Source organism: Elgaria multicarinata, chromosome 5 (assembly GCF_023053635.1).
Source record: "Elgaria multicarinata webbii isolate HBS135686 ecotype San Diego chromosome 5, rElgMul1.1.pri, whole genome shotgun sequence".
In the NCBI taxonomy this organism is placed as follows: Eukaryota; Metazoa; Chordata; class Lepidosauria; order Squamata; family Anguidae; genus Elgaria; species Elgaria multicarinata.
In genome coordinates, this window is record NC_086175.1 from 125366560 (window position 1) to 125383192 (window position 16633).

The 16633-nt window shown below is 45.6% G+C and overlaps 1 protein-coding gene across 1 annotated transcript in view; it reads left to right on the forward strand.

The window, feature by feature from the left end:
- Window positions 1–6624, forward strand: part of CTSC (cathepsin C) — a 45564-nt gene extending 38940 nt beyond the window's left edge. Inside the window, exons 6-7 of the mRNA XM_063127179.1 lie at window positions 725–856; window positions 5092–6624. Coding sequence (XP_062983249.1) covers window positions 725–856; window positions 5092–5594 — 635 coding nt within the window. The 3' untranslated portion in view covers window positions 5595–6624. The remainder of the gene's footprint in view (window positions 1–724; window positions 857–5091) is intronic.
- Window positions 6625–16633: the final 10009 nt, after the last annotated feature.

Below are 16633 nucleotides of genomic sequence, written 5' to 3' on the forward strand. Positions count from 1 at the left end.
GATTAAAATACGGAATTAAAACAGCAAAGTTTAAATTTAAGTTAAATTAGGTGTTAAAATACTGAGAAAATAAAAAGGTCTTCAGCTGGCGTCGGAAGGAGTACAGTGTAGGCACCAGGCGAATCTCTCTGGGGAGCTCATTCCACAGCTGGGGTGCCACAGCAGAGAAAGCCCCCCTCCTAGTAGCCGCCTGCTTCACTTCCTTTGGCAGGGGATCACGGAGAAGGACCCCTGTGGATGTTCCTAAGGTCCATATGGGAGGAGGTGTTCCTTCACATAACCTGGCCCCAAGCCGTTTAGGGCTTTGAATGGTAGTCCCAGCACTTTGAATCAGGCCTGGACCTGGACTGGCAGCCAATGAAGTTGTAAAAGGACTGGCGTGATATGGTCTCACTGGTGATACACAGAACTGAGCTGTGGCTTGTGTGCTTGGTGGAGAAATGACCCAATCGGCATGCATTCCATCGGGCCCTGCCAATCAGTCATTGGCCCTGCCCACTGCCGCCCTGTGACCTTTGCACCATTCCCAAATTGGAATTTGGCTCTTGGGCCCAAAAGGGTCTGCCAGACCCGATTTAATTCCTCCCTTTCTCGTGGGATGCCACGGTGGTTCACCCCAGCACACAACTGTGTCCCAGCCCATAGCTAAAGAATTGCTTGTTCTAGAACACAGTTGACTGATGCTATTGGTTGACTGATCATATTGGCTTTCTCTTGTCCTCAGAGACCTGTGGCAGCTGCTATGCCTTTGCTTCGATGGGCATGCTGGAAGCCAGGATTCGGATCCTCACCAATAATTCACAGACGCCGACACTGAGCCCCCAACAGGTGATTTCCTGTAGTGAGTACTCTCAAGGTAAGCAATGTGGCGACTCTTTTTTCCCCTTCTCTAAACCAAGGGCTGCATTTTGAACTGAGCAAGGGCCAGCAACGTTAGCTCTGCGCACCGCCTCACTCCCCCATGAGCAAGAGGCTCTGATGGAGTTCTCTTCATGCCTCTCAGCAGCTCTGCGCTCTTCTTCTCTCTGGGTCTTGATTTGTGCTTGGGAGATGAGCCTCCCAGGGATGATTAAAGGGGAAGTAGTGTCAGAGCCTGGGGAAGATTTATTTATTTATCCATATGCCACCCAATAGCTGAGGCTCTCTGGGTGAAAACCAAGACCAGAAGGTACAGCGTAACAAAAACCAAGACCAGAAGGTACAGCGTAAGTTATAAAACATGAAAGCTTAAAACCACAATATAAAAGTTGTTGTTGTTTATTCGTTCAGTCGTTTCCGACTCTTCGTGACTTCATGGACCGGCCCACGCCAGAGCTTTCTGTCGGCTGTTGCCACCCCTAGCTCCCCCAAGGTCAAGTCTGTCACCTCCAGAATATCATCCATCCATCTTGCCCTTGGTCGGCCCCTCTTCCTTTTGCCTTCCACTTTCCCTAGCATCAGCCTCTTCTCCAGGGTGTCCTGTCTTCTCATCATGTGGCCAAAGTAGTTCAGTTTTGCCTTTAATACCATTCCCTCAAGTGAGCAGTCTGGCTTTATTTCCTGGAGTATAGACTGGTTTGATCTTCTTGCAGTCCAAGGCACTCTCAGAATTTTCCTCCAACACCACAGTTCAAAAGCATCTTTCTTCCTTCGCTCAGCTTTCCTTATGGTCCAGCTCTCGCAGCCATAGGTTACTACGGGGAATACCATTGCTTTAACTATGCGGACCTTTGTTGTCAGTGTGGTGTCTCTGCTCTTAACTATTTGATCAAGATTTGTCATTGCTCTCCTCCCAAGAAGTAAACGTCTTCTGATTTCCTGGCTGCAGTCAGCATCTGCAGTAATCTTTGCGCCCAGAAATACAAAGTCTGTCACTGCCTCCACGTTTTCTCCCTCTATTTGCCAGTTATCAATCAAGCTGGTTGCCATAATCTTGGTTTTTATAAAATATAAAAGTACAACCAGAATAAAACCGAGCAGCAATGCACAGATTTAAAATAGGAATTTAAAATTTAAAAGAGCAGCGCTAAACGACTAGGATGCTAAAATAGTGGGAAAATAGAAAGGTCTTTGCCTGGTGCTGAGGGGAATACAACGTAGGTGCTAGGTGAACCTCTCTAGGGAGCTCGTTCCACAGCCGGGGTGCCACAGCAGAAAAGTCCCTCTTCCTGGTAGCAGCCAACCTCCTTTCCTTTGACAGAAGCTCATAAAGAGTCCTCCTGCCCATATCTCAGATGAGTCCCGGCAGCAGAGGTAGTGTTGGAAGATAGATTAAAAATTGTATTATTTATTACATTTCTATACTGCCCCATAGCTGAAGCAATCTTGGTGATTTACAAAGATTAAAACATTAAACATTAAAAATCAATATACAAAATTTAAAACCATACAAGCATAAAAATAGACAACATACAAAGACAATATATATTTAAAAACAACTCGTTCACGCACTGGTTATCTCTCGGTTGGACTACTGCAACCTTCTTCTCTCTGGCCTTCCCTCGTCTCACATCAGTCCGCTGGTCTCTGTCCACCACTCTGCCGCTAAGATCATCTTCTTGGCCCGCCGCTCTGACCATGTCACTCCACTTCTGAAATCTCTTCATTGGCTTCCAATTCACTCCAGAATCCAATATAAACTTCTCCTGCTGACCTTCAAAGCTCTTCACGGTCTAGCTCCTGCCTATCTCTCCTCTCTCATTTCACACTATCGCCCCGCTCGTGCTCTCCGCTCCTCTGATGCCATGCTTCTCGCCTGCCCAAGGACCTCCACTTCCCTTACTCGGCTTCGTCCTTTTTCTTCTGCTGCCCCTTACGCCTGGAACGCTCTTCCAGAACACTTGAGAACTACAAACTCAATCACTGCTTTTAAAACTCAGCTAAAAACTTTTCTTTTCCCAATAGCCTTCAAATATTGAGTTTGTTCTGACCCTATACTGTTAGCCTCACCCTACCCGGTGCCTGTTTACACTTCCCTGTGCCTGTTTGCATTCTCCTTCCCTCTTTATTGTTTACTACAACTTATTAGATTGTAAGCCTACGCGGCAGGGTCCTGCTATTTACTGTGTTATCTGTACAGCACCATGTACATTGATGGTGCTATATCAATAAATAATAATAATAATAATAATAATAATAATAATAATAATAGATCTGGGGTCAATTAAAAACTCAGCATATGCTGTACCATACCATACATCTTTATTGCGATCCATAGATCCATGAAAAAACAAGAATCAAACATGAAACATTAGACAGTTAGAGCTATTGTCAACTTTCATCTAATACACAGAGAACTCTAATCCTGGCCGCCACTGTAAGAAATTTAGCAACAGCCAAAGTTACTTTTGAGGACTTACCTTCCAACAGAAACTTAACATAAATTTTGTCTGAACTTCTGGACAGTTTACTCAACAATGGGGTGATCATAAGATGACAGGCCTGATTATAAAAGCGACATTACAGAAAGATATGCTCCATCGTCTCCACTTCCATATTCCTACAGGGACACCGTCGTTCCTGATAAGGGACACCAGCATATCTGCCCCAAAGTAATTCAATAGAATAAACATTGCATCTGGCCTTGGAGAAAGCAATACGATATTTAGCCACCGACAGGTTCTTTAAATAGTCGGCCAGCTGAAGAGGCCCAATGTAATGAACATGCAATGCACTGGGAGAGCAAGAAACATAAGAGCGAGTGCATAAGTCGCAGAAGGCTATGTCCCACAGTCTTTGTTTAACAGATTTAAAAGCAAAATTCAGGCCCAGATTAAGGAGGAGGGAAGAGGAGAGACCAATTGAAGCTGCCAGCATATGCTGTAAATGCTTGGGAGAAGAGAAAAGTCTTGACCTGGCACCGAAAAAATAACAATGTTGGCACCAGGCAACATTCCATAATTGGGGAACCACCACTGAAAAGGCCCTCTCCCTTGTTGCCATCCTCCAAGCTTCCCTCGGAGTAGGCACCCGGAGGAGGACCTTAGATGTTGAGCATAGTGTACGGGTAGGTTTATGCCTTTGGGGGTTGAATGGGGCCCCAAATGGGACCTCCAGCTGCTGACCCTTAAAATAGACCCATAGAACTATAAGCTGGCAGACCAGCCCACCAGTTTCTGCATAGAGCTACAGTACATGGGTGTTTCTTTCCTGCTGTCAGAAGAGCAGGTCAAAAATACCAAAGGTGCTCTTTGCCGTAACCCCAGGGACGGTTAGATGCAGCTCTACCACTGCACAGCTGTCGTCGGGGTTTCAGATGGAAGTCCTTTGCCAGTAAAATAGAAATCTCTCTAGCTGATGCCAGATTGCAGGACGCCCAAGTCTTCTTTGCTCTCTTTCGCCTGGATATTGATTCCAACGTTGCGGGGAGATGTAAGGCTTCTTTAAACAAGTGATTTAGAGCATGCTTGTGACCAGCCACTCACAGATGTTTGCGGGTCATTTTGGCGATGCTGTAAGCCTCCTGTGTGTCCTCTGCTCCTTTTCCCAGTTTTAGTGTCACAAAATAAACCTCAGAAAACCCTACTTTTCTGAGATATGTCAGATTTGTCAGGATTTCCTGCTGTGTGCAGGCGAGGTTGCTCTATGAAATGCCCACTAGAGGGTGCTGTCCCATTGAAATGTACAGGCTACGTGGTCGCCACTCTCTTCCCCATGTAATTCTGCTCGTTTCAAATGCGGAAGAGAACCAGGAAGCGGAGCAACGGCAAGGAAACATGATTTCTCCGCGTTTGAAAGTCTCCATAATATGAGCCATTCAAGAATTTTGCTGGTGAGCTGTCCTGCTGGGGGTATGAATATGGCTTACATGGGCGACATACACAGGTGCCTGCTGTTGAGGATCTTGTGATATCAAAATAATAGTGGGAATAACAGAGGGAGAGTTAAGGATCCAGAGTGGAAAAAGAATGGTTATGCCTTTGTCATTCCATGCCCCTTTTTGGTTTGAAGGCTGTGTGTTCTCACCCATCTCCACTGCTGCCACCACTTTGGATAATAGCAGGATAAAAACACACACAAAATACTAATAATTGTAGTAATATGGTAACCAGATCCCTTGAAGAAACCTTGGGTTAACCCTCTGGCTTGTTTGGTTTTCTTTCTTCCTTTTAGGTTGCAGAGGAGGATTCCCTTACCTCATCGCTGGAAAATATGTTCAGGATTTTGGGGTGGTTGAGGAGGCGTGTTACCCTTACACAGGCATGGATTCCTCTTGCATTTTTAAGCACAACTGTTACCACTACTACACCTCCGACTACCGCTACGTTGGGGGTTTCTATGGCGGGTGCAATGAAGCCCTGATGAAACTCGAACTTCTCAAGCACGGACCCATGGCGGTCGCTTTTGAAGTATATGATGACTTCATGAATTACGCAGGGGGGATCTATCACCACACTGGCCTGATGGATCCTTTCAACCCTTTTGAACTGACCAATCATGCCGTCTTGCTTGTGGGTTACGGCAGCGATCCAACTTCTGGCGAGCCATTTTGGATCGTGAAGAACAGCTGGGGAGAATCCTGGGGTGAGAAGGGTTACTTCAGGATCCGTAGGGGCACCAACGAATGTTCCATAGAAAGCATAGCACTGGCTTCCACTCCTATACCCCGAATGTAGCCATAGTGGAATTTCAAGTGACTCCCTCCCAGGAAGCAACAGTGTCCACCGTACAAATGTAATGAATTATAGTGGGAGAATTTTACTGCCTGGCTTTTACAGCTTTAAAGAATGAGCTTTAATAAAAATCATTCAGGGCAAATTAAATATATGTATTTGCACCTTTCAGATGATGTTAAACGAGGGTCGTAGATAGAATGGCAGACTGAAGCCCAGTAGACCTAACTGCCCAACCATCATGATTCAGTTTAGATATCATGCTAAACTATGGTCAAGGTAGATTAACCATAGTTTCCTGTGACTGGCTGGCTTTGCAAGCCATAGGCTGTGCTAATGATGGTTTTGGCATGACATCTGTACTGTCAAATTTCAGTTACAACTGCTCCATCACTGGAGGCATTGCACTGTGAAAGGGAACAAACACAGAGAATGGTGGCTTGACTACATTTCAATATTCATGGTATGGGGTTGTAAACCATGGTTAGTGCAAACCATGGTTTGGTGTGTTTGGACTGAAGCCATCTTTTAGCCTAATCTAGGATAAAATGGGATTATCTCATGTATGCCATCCTGAGCTACATGGAAGAAGGATGTGAAACAGATAATTTGAATGTTTACAATCTACCTGTAAAATTTGCAATAGTGACAATTTACAATAACTGCAGGTATTCAGTATGTTGTTCACCATCCTTTTCTTTCCTCATTGAGCCAACCTTTTATACTTGACTTGTGCCAGAAATATTTCTTAAATCTGTGATTTTATATTTGAAAAAAAATGACTGTGCCTTACAGGGAAAATGAAGACATTTCAAATGAGAAGATACAGGATCATGCTGTGATTTATTTTTTTAAAAGGGAACCTCTCTGAATCTTTTTTGTTTGGTTTTGTTTTGCAAAACACTTGGTAACTCAACACTCGTTTTTAGTGGAACACTTTTTATTCTGCAGTTGGCTCACTTCGTTTGGGTTTTAATTTTGGATGTAATTCTGAAATAAAGTGATCCTCCATTGTTGCTATGGGAGTTCTTCATCCAAGCGGTCTTGTTCCTTCTTTGCAAACCCAGTAGGACATTTGGCGGGACCGGAAGACCATTGCTTTCAGTGGGGTCCACTACACTTCTAAAATAGGGTGACCATATGAAAAGGAGGACAGGGCTCCTGTATCTTTAACAGTTGTTTAGAAAAGGGAATTTCAGCAGGTGTCATTTGTATGCTTGCAGCACTTGGTAAAATGCCCTCTTCATCACAACAGTTAAAGCTGCAGGAGCCCTTCCCTCTTTTATATCTGGTCAAGAGGACAGGGGTCCTGCAGCTTTCACTGCTGTGATGAAGAGGGAATTTCACCAGGTGCTGCATGCATACAAATGACCCCTGCTGAAATGCCCTTTTGTATGCAACTGTTAAAGATACAGGAGCACAGTCCTCCCTTCCATATGGTCACCCTAGTGAAGTTGCTCAGCGAACGTACTGGTATAGGCATATCCACATAATTCAGTTGTAAAGTGGGATTGTCAGAAGACACACCCACAAAAAACATTACAAGCCAATTTGAAACCCAGGAGTGATGATGAGGCGAGATTGTAATTACTTTTAAAACATTAATCCTACTTGGAGTAGACCCATTGAAATGAATGGAAATTAAGTTAGACTAACATGGGAAATCGGGACAATAATGTTAAAAATGCATTCTATAGGAAAACTGCTTGCAAAACAGTGCATAGAAAAATGTATGTAATTGGAGAGAGGTGCACAAGAATTGCTTATGAATTTTCATGTGAACTTTTAAAACAGCATTCCTATAGTTTGGGAAAGGAAGGAAAGGACCCTCTCATGCAAGCACTTGAGTCATTGCTGACTCCTAGAGGGACGTCTGCTTTCGCTGACGTTTTCTTGGCAGACTTTGTAGCGGGGTGGTTTGCCATTGCCTTCCCCAGTCGCGGCTACCTTTCCCCCAGCTAGCTGGGTCCTCATTTTACCGACCTCGGAAGGATGGAAGGCTGAGTCGACCTGAGCCGGCTGCCTGAGAACCAGCTTCCGCTGGGATCGAACTCAGGCCGTGGGGAGAGTTTCGGCTGCAGTAACTGCCTCTTACCACCCTGTGCTACACTAGGCTATAGTTTGGGATGAACCCAATTTGAGATTGCAAAAATGAGAAACTGACCAACTGAAATTGACAGATTCATCTATCTTATATACAGCTGCTCTCAGGTGCCCTTCTCCCTGTGTGCATGTGTGTTTGGTGCAGTTCTTAAAGTCCACAACAGCAAAAAGAGATATGTGTGGTGGTGCTGGTGGGAATGGTGGCTGGGAAGATCTGTGCCTTTCCTCTGAAAACATGGCGCATTTCAGTATCGCATGATAGCCGTTCACTCAGCCATGTACCCTTAGCTTCATGGAGCTGCTCAAGAAATTACCGTTTATCTCTGAGGCTGGTTTGCTGCATTCTAATTATCCAATTCAAACTATCATAGCATGAATTAATGTAACTTTGAAGGAAGATCTTTCCATTCACCTCTGTATGCATCTTCCAGATAGGACTAGAACTCAATTCTCTGTTCACTTGGGATGTGAACCTTTTGCACTTGGGAACACACATGTTGCAGCTGCAGCAACCTGTACCAACTATGCCAACATCGTCCTAGCCCTGCTCAGCTTTGAACACACCAACAGTTTCCAGAAAGGGGCAGGGGATACCATGAAACCTAAGCACTTACCCCATTCCATTGCCTGGACCCAGGTTATCTGAAGGATCATCTTCACCCGTAGGAACCTGCCTGAGCTTCAAGATCAGCATCATTAGCTAAGATCTGATTGGTGGGTACCAGGAACATGGCTTTCCTGGAGATGGCACCACCATACTTGTGGAATTCCCTTTCTTCCCATTGTTTAAGACTGGATTTGAAAACGTTTTTAATCCAGCAGGTGTTTTATGAGTAGCCCTGTTCACACACGACTGATACAAACACGAAAATTTTCATTGAAGAGAGGAGACAGGATAGAGGGAAACTCGGTGTCTGTCTGTCTCAAGAGGATAGCTCAAGGGGAAGGACTGTAACTCATTGGTACAGCTGATGCATTACATGCCAGAAGGCCCCAGCATCTTCAGTAACCCTGGGAAAGAATCCTGCCTGAAACCTTGGAAAGACGCTGCCAGTCAGTCAGTGTGAATAATTCTGAGCTCAAACGGATTGATGCTCTGACTTTATATAAGGCAGCTTCCTATGATTCTAACATCAAAAATTTAAATACAAGAGAAAGCTACCAATGGCTAGTAGTTGCGGTGATGCTATTCTACCTTCAGGATCAGAGGCAGTATGCCCGTGTACACCAGTGGCTACAGAACAATAGCAGCTGAGGGCTATTGCCTCCATGTCTTCCTTATGGCCTTCCCAAGGAGATCTGGCTGGTCACTGGGCAAACAGAATACTGGACCAAATAGGCCTTTGATCTGATCTTGGGCCGGATCTACACTACTGCTTTAAAGCGCTTTATAACAGTTTTATAGCGCTTTAAAGCAGTTAAAGCGCTTTATAGCTGTTATAAAGCGCTTTAAAGCAGTAGTGTAGATCCGGCCCAGCAGTGCTCTTCTCTTAGCTATAAAATAATTGACACTGCTGATACAGACAGTTCGGTTAATGAGCTGGGAGGATGTGGAAACAGGTTATATAGAAAAGCTAAGTGTAGGGTGACCATATGGGAAGGAAGACAGGGCTCCTGTATCTTTAACAGTTGTGTAGAAAGGGGAATTTCAACAGGTGTCCTTGGTATGCATGCAGCACCTGGTGAAATTCCCTCTTCATCACCACAGTTAAAGCTGCAGGAGCCCTGCCCTCTTGACCAGATACAAAAGATGGAAGGGCTCCTGCAGCTTTAACTGTGGTGATGAAGAGGGAATTTCACCAGGTGCTGCATGCATACAAATGGCACCTGCTGAATTTCCCCTTTTCTACACAACTGTTACATATAGGAACCCCGTCCTCCTTTCCATGTGGTCACCCTAGCTAAGTGTGTTTTAGTTTTTGGAAATTCCAAGACCACATATAGACAGCCCTCTACTACTCATAATTAATGTTGTGGTTTGTGTGTCAGGGTGTGTGTTGTGGGGGCAGTGTGACCTTGTTACTACTTCTACAGCAGCTTTTGTTAGCGTTGACCACGGTATCTTCCTGGACCACCTCCGAGAGTTGGGAGTTGGAGGCACTGTTATACAGTGGTTCAACTCGTACTGGTGGGGTCAGTTCCGGAGAATAGCATTAAGGGACTGTACCTCTGCCCCATGGCAGTTGAACTGTGGGGTGCCACAGGGCACCATCCTGTCCCCAATGTTATTTAATATCTATATAAAGCCGTAGGAAATGGTCATCAGGAGATTTGGGGTAAGGTGTCACCAGTATGCTGATGTCACCCAGCTCTATTTCTGCATAACATTTGAATGGGGAAAGGCCATGAACGTTCTGAACCAAAGCCTGGATGCAGTTATGGCTTGGATGAGGGCCAACAAACGGAAGCTGAATCCCAATTAGACAAAGAAGCTATGAGTTGGCAGTTCCCATGTCTGGGAATAGGGGTAGGGTGACCATCTGAAAAGGAGGACAGGGCTCCAGTATCTTTAACAGTTGCAAAGAAAAGGGAATTACAGCAGGTGTCATTTGTATATATGGAGAACCTGGTGAAATTCCGTCTGGATCACAACACTTAAAGTGCAGGAGCTATACTAGAGTGACCAGATTTAAAAGAGGGCAGGACACCTGCAGCTTTAACTGTTGTGATGAAGAGGAAATTTCACCAGGTTCTCCATATTGAGCAGGGGGTTGGACTAGATGGCCTTGTAGGCCCCTTCCAACTCTGCTATTCTATGATTCTATATATACAAATGACACCTGCTGAAAATTCCCTTTTCAATACAACTGTTAAAGATACAGGAGCCCTGTCTTCCTTTTCATATGGTCACCATAAATAGGGGTGTTTGCCTGTTCTGGATGGGGTTGCATTCCCACTGAAGGTGCAGATCCATAGTTTGGGGGTGCTCCTGGATTCATCTTTGTTACCGGAGGTTCAGGTGGTCTCAATGGCCTGGAGCACCCATTACCACCTTTGGCTAGCATGCCAACGACACTAGTTCCTGGATAAGGAAAGCTGAACCACAGTGATCCATGCACTGGTAACTTCATGATTAGACTACTGCAGTGCACTCTATGTGGGGCTTCCTTTGCTCACTGCGACACCCAGCTACATAGCACCTATGTTAAAAGAACTGCACTAGCTACCAAGCCATGTACAAGGTTATGTTACTGTCTTTTAAAGCCCTAAATAACTTGGGACCAGGATACCCAGCAGACCGCCTTCCCTTATACATACCCAGGTGACCTTTAAGATCAGCAGAGGAGGTCATGTTTTTCATTGCGAAATGCATGGAATGTCACCATAAAGCACCCAGGTGGCAGGGCCTTCTCTGTAGCGGCTCCCACCATTTGGAAAACCTTCCCTCGTGTGGTTTGGGAAGCAGAAAATATAGCATCTTTTGAACACCTCCTGAATACACACTAGTTCACCCAGGCTTTCCCTGGGCCATAAGTAAATTGATTACGCCATTCCATTTTATTGCTCTATTTTGCTGCTCCTTTTGTGCAGCTGAAAGTGTTTTAATGCCGTGTTTTAATATTACATTTTAATATTGTATTTTAATGTTGCGATGATGACGGCGACGATGGCAAGATGCTCGTGGGTTTTCTAGCTGATGTATATAATCTGTATATAATCTGTGATGTATAATCTGTAGAAGTAATTCTTTGGTAATTCCAAAGAAGTGTGCGTCGAATCGCAGCACTGGATACAGTTCTAGTTGCTATGGTTTCTGTGAGATGACTGTGGACCGGAGCAATGCTTTTGTGTCGGAGGGTGTGCATTGAGGGGGGTGCTGCCAGATATTAGCTGGGGAGTTCTATGATGAGATCTCCTGGGTTTCGTTTTAGTGGGGGAGGGAGGTTGCTTCTCTGGCTAAAAAGAAAGCCCTCACCCCCATCTTGGATATTTAAATTGCTGGAGAGCTAATGAGGGCTTTCATCACTGATATGCCTGGAATGGCTGCCAGTGAAGTGAGGACAGAAACTGTCCATTTCACTTGGGGGGTGGGGTGGGGTGGGGTGGGGAAGACATTCACATGAAAATATTCTTCCTATTTTCCTTTCCTAATCACTTTATTTGGGTCAATTGCTTTGATCCACTGATAAAATTAACATTCTCTCTCTCTCTCTCTCTCTCTCTCTCTCTCTCTCTCTCTCTCTCTCTCTCTCTCTCTCTCACACACACACACACACACACACACACACACACACACACACACACACACACACACACCCCTCACTCCCACAGTAGCATCTTCTCAGGACTGTGACTTAACTCTTTCCTAACTGTATACATAGTTACAAATCAACTTTTCTACTAAGGAACTAGCATGACAGTTCTGTTACTACAGCTGGTAACTTGTGCGTAACAGTGCCACCTGGTGAAGCATGGCCCATCAAGCAAGCTGGGAGAAAAATTCGGTGCAGTAAAGCTCCACTGTTGTGACTCTAGGAGCCTGACCACAATCATTGCCCTCTGACACCACAATCTTATGCCTTTTTTTAAAGTGTTAATCCAGTGGAAGCTGGTGGCTCTGATGTCGGTGGGGTGGTGAATACGAGTTTCATTCAGAACCAGACAGAACTCTGAAGGAGCTTATCCAAGGTGTGGATCGTTCCTTCAGGCACCTTGGATTGCTCCATCAGAGTTCTGTCTGGTTCTGAATGAAATGTGGAGCAGTTTCACCACCTCACTGATATCAGAATCACCAGCCTCATAGAATCATAGAATAGCAAAGTTGGAAGGGGCCTACAAGGCCATCGAGTCCAACCCCCTGCTCAATGCATGAATCCACCTCAAAGCATACCTGACAGATGGTTGTCCAGCTGCCTCTTGAATGCCTATGGTGTGGGAGAGCCCACAAACTCCCTAGGTCATTGGTTCCATTGTCGTACTGCTCTAACAGTCAGGAAGTTTTTCCTGATGTCCAGCCGGAATTCCGTGTCCTGCACTCTGGGAGGATTGAGAAGAGATCCTGGCCCTCCTCTGTGTGACAACCTTTCAAGTATTTAAAGAGTACTATCATGTTTCCCCTCAACCTTCTCTTCTCCAGGCTAAACATGCCCAGTTCTTTCAGTCTCTCTTCATAGGGCTTTGTTGCCAGACCCCTGATCATCCCAGTTGCCCTCCTCTGACCACACTCCAGCTTGTCTGCGTCCTTCTTGAATTTTGGAACTCAGAACTGGACGCAATACTCAAGATGAGGCCTAACCAGGGCCAAATAGAGAGGAACCAGTACCTCACACGATTTGGAAGCTATACTTCTATTAATGCAGCACAAAATAGCATTTGCTTTTTTTGCAGCCACATCACACTGTTGGCTCATATTCAGCTTGTGATCTACAACAATTCCAAGATCCTTCTCATTTGTAGTATCGCTGTAGTATTTACCTGCACTGGGTAAATCCCAGTGTGTTCACTGGGGCTCACTAAGTTTGTTTAGGGTTGCAGCTACAGACTCACTACACAAAGGAGGAAGGATCTGTAATGCCCATGAGACATCTACTCCTAATAGTACATGGCAGAGATGGAGGACCTGAAGTCTTCCAGATGTTGTTGGTCTCAAATTCCTGTTATCACTCACCATTAATCTTGCTGGCTGGGGCTGATGGGAGTTGCAGTTACGTGGTCACATGGCCCCTGATTTTGGTATATGGTAGGTGTGCAGAATCTCTTCCAGCCCAAGGGGCAAATTCCATTTCAGAGAAGCTCTTCTTCAGGGCCACATTCCAGTGGTGAGTGGGTGGGGCTGCAGGGAAAAGGGGGCGGTGGCCATGGGCAAAAGGGCGGGACCAAAACACCAATATGTTTTCGATTAAAGCTCTTACTGCGAGTAACTCAGCCACAGGTGAGGCATTTCAACCTTTTAGCACTGCGAAGGCTGGGAACGTGCCAAATGTAGAGTGACCATATAGAAAGGAGGACAGGGCTCCTGTATCTTTAACAGTTGTATTGAAAGGAGAATTTCAGCAGGTGTCCTTTTTATGCATGCAGCACCTGGTGAAATTCCCTCTTCATCACAACAGTTAAAGCTGTGGGACCTATACTAAAGTGACCACATACAAAAGAGGGAATTTCACCAAGGGCTGCATTCCTTTCTCTATTCAGCTGTTAAAGATACAGGAGCCCCGTTCTCCTTTCCATGTGGTCATGCTAGCAAATGATCAGGGGAAAGCAGAGAGAGCTAGGCAAAGGGGGCAGAGCCGTCTGGGAAATCTATGGGGTGGAAGATTTGGCCCTTAGTAGGGTGACCATATGAAAAGGAGGACAGGGCTCCTGTATCTTTAACAGTTGCATAGAAAGGGGAATTTCAGCAGGTGTCGTTTATATATATGGGAAACCTGGTGAAATTCCCCCTTCATCACAACAGTTAAAGCTGCAGGAGCTATACCAGAGTAACCAGATTTAAAAGGGGGCAGGGCACCTGCAGCTTTAACTGTTGTGATGAAGAGGAAATTTCCCCAGGTTCTCCATATATACAGATGACACCTGCTGAAATTCCCTTTTCAATACAACTGTTAAAGACACAGGAGTCCTGTCCTCCTTTTCATATGGTCACCCTAGCCCTTAGGCTTTCAGATCTGGACCCCTGCTGTATGACGCCCTCCATACGTACCAGCATTGGTGCTTATTTGCACTCTGATTTCCCCTGTCCAGTAGAGGGGATGGGGCAGGCACCGCCTCACGTGGCTTCTGATACCTGCCACACGCAGGTGGAATTCGGATTCCGCTAGCCTAGGTCTGCATGATTCCGTTGCATGGAGATTCCTATTTCTTCTCAAATACGACTGCTGATGTTGCAGATTTTGTAGATAATCAATTGCAATTCCCGGCTTCATACCTCAGGGCATTTGTGCTAACCCTGGGATTTATATGCTCATGTTTAAATTTTCAAGCAGAATGGTAATAGCGAAACAGGGCATCGAGTTGCAGAGAGAAAACAATTACAGCAAATCAACTAGAAGGCTAAATCAACAAATTAAACCTTCATCAGTGGCAGGATAAAATATAAGATACACGGCGCTTTTCTCCCTGCAACATTTTTATGCCGTTGTCTGAGCATATGCACGCATACCTTAGGGGGAAGGCTGAGGAATGATTTACAGATATTACCACCCTGCCTTTCTAGGCATCAAGTGAAGAAAATGATTTGATCTTTATAAATGGCAATAAAAGACGTGCAAATGCCCTGATCCAGTGATTGTGAATAGAGCAGCACCGTGGCACACCTGTGGTCCCCTTTCCCACAACAGCTGCTGACATTGCAAATGGAAGGTGTGAGCAGATCAGGTCCCACAGAAGACTAGGCGCACAAACTTTCCGTGCTGATCTCTGAATATACAGCAGCCTTCCCCAACCTGCTGGCCCTCCTGATTCCTGACTAGTTGACTTGCTCACTGAGGATGATGGGAGTTGAAGTCCAAAACAGCTACAGGGCACCATGCTGGGAGAGGCTGGTGTCAAGGGCAGGTGTCAAGGGTCAGCATGGATGGGCAGCTGCCAATGGCCCCCACCCTAGCAGGGCCCTACTGACAACAGTCCCTTGGAGTTGCTCCTCTTCACTACTGCAACCTGCTTGTTCACCTGTCAAGCAAGCAAGTGGTGGCAACGCTGAGTAGGAGGATGAGGAGTGTCAGGGCTCCTTCTCTGACCTGGACCACTTGAGCAACTCCTTAAAGGATCTCTGCCTCCTGAATAGTCCCACCTTCCTTCTTTTACCTTCCCTTTCCCAGTCACGGGGAATTTAGGCTGTAAATGTGAGGTGAGTGATGTAAAGGTTGAGCAAGCCTTTCAGTGACCTGCACCACCGGATTTCGCACGGATCCAACCCAAGACAAAAAGGGCTCACAAATTGTGAGGTAGAAGACTTTATTTAGGGTGACCCTATGAACAGGAGGACAGGGCTCCTGTATCTTTAACAGTTGCATAGAGAAGGGAATTTCAGCAGGTGTCATTTGTGTGCATGCAGCACCTGGTGAAATTCCCTCTTCATCACAACAGTTAAAGCTGCAGGAGCTATACTAGAGTGACCAGATTTAAAAGAGGGCAGGGCACCTTCAGCTTTAACTGTTGTGATGAAGAGGAAATTTCACCAGGTTCTCCATATATGCAAACAACACCTGCTGAAATTCCCTTTTCAATACAACTGTTAAAGATACAGGAGCCCGGTCCTCCTTTTCATATGGTCACCCTACTTTATTAAGGTAAGGTAGATACATGGGAAGAATAACTAAAAGTAACTTGAAACATGCATAGCATAAAAACCCAGTAACGGATAAAACAATAACATCTTAACTGTGAGTAGTACTCACTCATAAGCAGGGCCTTGCCTCCCCACTATGGTTCTCTCCACATCCTTAGGCAAAAAGAAGACAAGGAGTTTGGGGTGGGTCCCCAACTATATACTTTTTCTCCTGTTTCCTCTCTTCCTTCCCCCTCCTTCCTGGGCCTTGGCCCTGGCCCATTCACTCCATCTCACACCTCCTTTGGCCTCTGAGATGACTCACGGCATTTAAGTAGATAAAAAGCGTCTTCCTGGCACTAAGGCTCTTTGTCACTTAGAATTTTTTGTCATTTAGAATTGGTGCATAATAATACCAAACTTATCTGACCCTCCTCCCCCCTCCAGGTGGTCCGGCCGCCCAGGCTCTTTGTCAATTGGCTTCGGAGCCAATTGGCTTCAGCTTCAGGCCGCCTTAGCCTTCGCCTGAACTGCGTCGGATCCAGTTCGGAAGGGTCTGAACCACCCTGATCCACTTCGAATTCAGGGTTCGGGTCTGAGGCAGTGCACAGCCCTACTGCCAACTGTCTCTGTTTACCCTATGATAGAATCATAGAGTTGGGGAGGGGCTTGTAGCCATCTAGTCCCTGCTAGAAGACTGTCCTCTGCTACAAGACCTCCAGTGGGAAAGAGT